General features: G+C 59.4%; 1 protein-coding gene across 1 annotated transcript in view; it reads right to left on the reverse strand.

Moving 5' to 3' along the window:
• The window catches only part of LOC135894921 (syntaxin-binding protein 2-like), a gene marked incomplete at its 5' end in the record, with an annotated part of 37877 nt that extends 31930 nt beyond the window's left edge, over positions 1–5947 (reverse strand). The window contains one exon of the mRNA XM_065422975.1: positions 5748–5947. Within this exon, the coding sequence (XP_065279047.1) occupies positions 5748–5947 (200 nt within the window). The remainder of the gene's footprint in view (positions 1–5747) is intronic.
• Positions 5948–6000: the final 53 nt, after the last annotated feature.

Raw genomic sequence — 6000 nt, forward strand, 5'->3', positions numbered from 1 at the left:
CCAAGCGGTAATAATGAGGCCTGCATACCTCTGGCCGAAAAAAAAATAATAAATCAAAGAAACGGGACAAAATAGTAGTTCAAGAAGTGTTACTAACGAGCTGAACCTATAGCTGCCAACATAAACTAACTGCTTAAATGTAATTGCTATTTGCTTAGTAATTGTTACCAAAAACAAAAAAAGTAAAAAAAAAAAATGGGGGGAAAAAGGGAGGGGTAGCGGGGAAAGGGGGGGAATAAAGCTTAACTGCAAAAGGTATAAAGAAAAAAAGTTTTTTTTCTGTTAGTGTGCTGGATTTGAGACGTGCCTGTCTCCTAGCACCGCTTTAAAATCTCAAATAAACTTTGTTTGCTTCTCCACCTGGTGTGTTTATTGGCGCGAAGCACACCGGGCCACGAACCTTCGCTGTTGCTTTGCCTCGGGCATTCTGTGCCTGCAACAACGTGTCAGGCCCTCCTAATTGTGCGATTTACTGAGGAAAAGTTAAGAGAAGAGCTAAGGGTTATTAGCACCACAGGCCGTCCTGAGCTGCGGGCCACTTTTGCTCTGTCCCAGTTCTGGGGGCAACCATGGAACATCAGAACTGAATCCACTTTCCAAGGGTCTTTTAAACTCCAGGCCTGTGGTCTGGATTTAGCCAAGGCCCCATCCACTGCAGCCGGGGCTGGAGATTCAGCAGTGGCTTGGGCTTCTGAAGTAACACAGCCCTCACAGCAGGTCAGGGTGTTGCCAGAAGACAGTGACTAACAAATGGCAACTAACCCCTCAGAGTCCAGCATGCACAAGGCAGTAGAGGCCATGCTGAGCAAGGGTAAGCCCCAAAGGAGCAGCAGCCACCCCTGGACTGGGCTTCCGGCCTGTCCCGCTTGAGGACCCGAGCAGACTGGGTTTGCTCTCCTTAATATCCAAGCAGGCAGCACGGCAAAGGCAGCCTCGGCGCTGGAGCCACCAGCGCTCGCAGGACTGGCCTGTGGCTATAGAACTGCACCCATCCAGGGAACATCATATCTTTGCAGCACAACCCACGTTTGTATCAGCAAGTCACTTCCTGCGTGGGGGCGACTCGCGGCCGGGCAGAGCGGAGATAAAGGCAGCGGGGCAACTGCCTATGGCCGTGGTTTCCAGAGTCGTGTGAAGCTAAAATCTAACAAGCTGCCCCCTGGCTCTGCAACCATGCCAGGCCTCTGGGGAAGGGCCCAGGAAGGGGGCAGATGGATCAGCCCTGTAAGCCCAGGCACGTCAGCATCTTGCCGATCAGCAACCGGTTGCTGCAGCACTGAGGTGGTGGGAGATCGGTCACAGAACAGACCCAGACCAACAGCAGGGGGCAGCACCACGAGGCAGAGGAGAGGGGCCAGCAGTTGCATGCTCCATGGATGCTGCTGGAGTGTCCCAGAGCTGCAACTCCCGCCCCACCCCCACACACACACGGGATGGCAGGCGCCATGCTCAGTGCTCCCGTGGGATCCAGATGGACTTCCCAGAACCCTGATGCTACCTAGCAGGAGCCAGAGACCGGTAGGGCCCATTCCCTTCCCTGCGTTTTCAGCTCAGCCTGAATCCCTCAGCACAAGAATGGAGAGCAGGGTCGGGGGAGGGGGGGAGGGAGTCGCTCAGAGAATGTCTCACCCAGCCCCTGGGAAGGAGGTATAACCCATTTTTCCAGATAGGGAAACTGAGGCACAGGGTGGGGATTCACTGAGGTCACACAACAATGCAGTGTAACCATTCTGGCTATACTCAGGCACCCACTGAGACCATTTGCTGCCCCCACCCATGCGCCCCAAATCTCCAGGGAGCTCCCAAGAGAAGGTGCTGTCGGTGGGAAGACAGAACACACTAATAACTACTAGCCTAGATCGAGTGATTGCTGGCCAGTCCTGCCCCTCCGAGCCAGCCAGGCCCCCACCACCCGCTAGAAGCGGATGTGCTCTCAGACACTCCCCAAGATGGGCATGGGACTGGCACAATCCTCGCCACAGCCCAGAGGGGACACATGAAAACAGGGACTTAACCACGAGCTCCAGGGTAATGACCACCCTGCCGAAAGTCGCCACCACAATGCACAGAGATCAGCTTCTACTTCCCTTTGGTCCCCATGCTCGTGGGAGAAGCCCATGAATACACACAGACAATCATTTGCTATCCCCCAACATCCCTGTCTATAGCCACTAAGATCCCAGAGTGCACTCTCTGCATGATCAAAATGCGGCCACCTCTGGGGAGGAGAGCACCTGCCAGCTAGCTGCACAGTATGACAGTGCAGGAAGGAGAGATTTTGGAAGAGCACACTGTTGCTGGTCTCCAGAGCGTTGCCCCGAAGCTGTCGGCTGAACGGGTTCATTCTCGGCGAGTCCCTGGAGCACCTGGCACTTGGGGCATGCCAAGTGCTGGTGCCAAGGCCAGAATACGCATCATGCCACGCAGATGCTGTGTACAAAAGAGCAAAGCTGCTAATGTATTAATGGCCTTCGCACAGGGCTGGGCCAGGGGATTAGAGACCAGCCCCACTGCTCCTTCCAGCCGCCCCATCATCTGACAGGAAAACCCTGGCTCACCGGCCTTTGGCTCGCCTAGGCCTGTACTTGCTGCCGAGAATCTGGTGCCTCAGCCTCACCGAAGCGTGTCCCCATCATCTAGCCTGACCCCCCTGGATCTCTCGCTGACCACTCACAGCTGGAGTGGATGACCCTGGGCTGTGACACCCGGAGGGAGGCCAAGGGGTGGCCCAGATCCCCTGGCCGGACTCATGGCCAACCTGCCCTTCCCCATACGACGGAGCCGGCCCGGTGAATCCACTTTGTGCAGCCTCGGTCAGTTGCAGCGGAAGGTCAGAGAGTGCCAGCCCTGGAGGCTGCTATCCACTGAGCAGGTGTAGCATGGGCAATGCCCTCAGCCCACCCAGCTGCGGTGCCTCCCTTCGAGGGGCATTCAGGCCAAGTGCGGACTGGATCCCAACGGGGCTGCTAACCAGAGGCTGTTCCCTATGCAGGTGCCCATCTGAGAGCCACTGAACTGCACCCACCAATGCATTCACCCAGGCCAGCCAAGAGCCATGGGCAGGGAAAGCTCCCAGGCACTGCCACCCCTGCCTGGGTTCAGACTCCTCTCCAGAGCTCTCTGCCTCCCGTCCCACCACCCTGGGCCAGCCAGGCCCCCAGCTCACAGAGACCAGCATGACCAGGAGGGGCACACATCTTAAAAGCACTTAGTGACCACAGAGCCTAAGTCATTTAGGAGCCTCAGCCCATGAGATTTAGGCTCCTAAATCACTTGTGGAATTTTGAAGATTTGTAACCAATATCCTGATTCGCAATCAGGAACGTTGCAGTTATGGACACTGAGTTCCTTGCCACCGACAGCATCTCCTGGATTAGACCCTGACGCCCTGTCCATTCTGCATGGACACCAGAAGCAGGGCCGGCTCTAGGCACCAGCAAAGCAAGCAGTTGCTTGGGGCAGCAGATTTGCAAGGGGCGCAAGAATCCAGCATGGGAGCTGAGAACCAACAGGGGGCCCTGGGAGCTGTAGTTCCTTGGTTAGCTCCCTGCCTATAGAGCCAGCCCTGGATCAGGGAAAGAACTACATTTCCCAGCATTCCCTTGGCCACTAGCAACAGGAAAGGGTGTGGGAAAGGAGTATGGAACTGAAATCTGCAGCTTGCTGTGAATGGGAGGAACAGAGCCACCTCTAGGTTTTTTGCCGCCCCCCCCCCCCGCCCTGGGCGCCCCCCTGCCCACACCCCCTACTGCCCCAGCTCTGGCCCCCACCTGCACTCCCCTGCTGCCCCAGCCCTGGGCTCTCCCCCCCCCCCCCCCCCCGCATCCCCTGCCGCCCCAGCTCTGGCCCCCACCTGCACCCTCCTGCTGCCCCAGCCCTGGGCTCGCCCCAGCCCTGGGCTCCCCCCTGCCCACACCCCCTGCCGCCCCAGCTCTGGCCCCCACCTGCCCACACCCCCTGCTGCCCCAGCTCTGGCCCCCACCTGTACTCCCCTGCTGCCCCAGCCCTGGGCTCTTCCCCCCCCCACATCCCCTGCCGTCCCAGCTCTGGCCCCCACCTGCACTCCCCTGCCGCCCCAGCCCTGGGCTCTCCCCCCACCTGCACCCTCCTGCCACCCCAGCCCTGGGCTCTTCCCCCCCCCCCGCCGCATCCCCGGCCGCCCCAGCTCTGGCCCCCATCCGCACCTCCTGCCACCCCAGCCCTGGGCTCTCCCCTGCCCACACCCCCTGCAGCCCCAGCTCTGGCCCCCCACCTGCACTCCCCTGCTCCCCCAGCCCTAGGCTCTCCCCCCACCCACACCTCCTGCTGCCCCAGTCCTGGGCTCTTCCCCTCCCCCCCCCCCCGCACTCCCTGCCGCCCCAGCTCTGGCCCCCACCCGCACCCCCTGCCGCCCCAGCCCTGGGCTCTCCCCAAAAAAGGGAGGGGGAGAGCCCAGGGCTGGGGTGGGCGGCAGCCAAAAATTTTTTTGCTTGGGGCAGCAAAAAACCTAGAGCCGGCCCTGACCAGAAGTCCCAGAGTACCACAGGGCGCCCCCCCACTCTGCCCCTCCCCCAATGCCCCACCCATGCCCAGCCTTTTCCCACCCTGCCCTTCCCTGAGGCCCCTGCCCACCACCGCTCGCTGCCCTCTCCCAAGCCTCTCCCCCGGCCACCAAATAGCTGATTGGCAGTGCTGCTAAGCAGCTGTGGCTGGTGGGTTCTGAGCTCCCATTGTATTTTTTTGCATGGGTGCTCGAGCCCTGGAGCATCCACGGCGTGGGCACCTATGCTGGAGTACTGGTAGCAATCAGCCTGAATCTCCTCTCCTTGCACTGCACTGACTGTCCTCCAGGCTATTGCTCTCCACCCCAGAGGTGGCTGCATTTCAGCGGGGCTGGGATGCATGGAGTCCCTGATGCACTGTGGCACCCTGGGAGATGGCAGGTGCTACGGACAGGCGCGATTCACCGAACAAAGACCATAACCCTGCCATCCCCTAGCAGAGCACCATGCAGCACGCCGCCACGAGCCAGCACTGGAACACCAAGCAGCCGAGAACGGCAGGCCCAGCCGGGGGGGCTCCCGTGGCATGTGGAGAGACTCGCATTGCTAACCCATTTGCCCAGAGCTGGGGAGAACCATGCTTCCAGTGCCCTAGGCACAAGCGTAGTGTCAACAAGCCAAAGTGCCGCTGCTCCTGGAGAACAGGTGGCTCTCGGAGCTGCCTGGATCCACTGCTGGGTGGCACCGAGGGAGCTGGGCGGCACCGTGCTCCGGGGCTCGGGGGTTTGTCGTGGGCACCAGCGCTGGCGAAAGGGGCTCTGCGGACCATGCTGAGACTGAGGTCTCCATCTCCCCGCAGCACAGATATGGCATGGGCAGCGACATGGGAACACGCGTGCGCACACACGCACACAGCGCCCTGCTGTGCCCCAACCTGGACCTGGCAGGGAAGCGGAGTTTGCTCTCGTCATGGCCTCTGCTGAGAACGCCAGCACAGCAAACAGCTGTGGGGTTAATCGAGTCAAGGTCCAGCGATTGGTCCTTCTCTCCAAGGCGCTCCATAGTCTCGGCCCAGGATGCCTAATAGAGCCCAGGATGGGGACCACAGCCGACAGCGCTACTTGTCAGGCCCCAGGGCGCTTTCTGCCATGAGGGTGAAGCTGTGCAAGAGACAAGGCTTCCCTAGGGGCCAGTTCCAGACAGTGGAAGTACCAGTCACACAGTCTGTACCCGGGCACAGAGCAAAGTAAAAGGATCTACACTCACCTGTCTATGGCGCAGGGTGAAGTTCACAGGTTTGGAGAGGTTCATGGGCCTCCCATCTCCGACAGCCCCACTCACCACCCTGGAATTCAGGTGAAAATTCCTCAATTTCTCATCAGCCATTAGATCTCCCTCGTTGAGAAATCTCTTGTTAATGATGGAGTCCAGGGTGGAGTAAGAAATAAAAGCAACAGCCCAAGAATCTGAAAACATGAAATGATGCCTCATCATAGAGACAGGGACACAGAGACAAAGA

This window comes from Emys orbicularis, assembly GCF_028017835.1.
Source record: "Emys orbicularis isolate rEmyOrb1 chromosome 19 unlocalized genomic scaffold, rEmyOrb1.hap1 SUPER_19_unloc_1, whole genome shotgun sequence".
NCBI classification, from domain to species: domain Eukaryota; kingdom Metazoa; phylum Chordata; order Testudines; family Emydidae; genus Emys; species Emys orbicularis.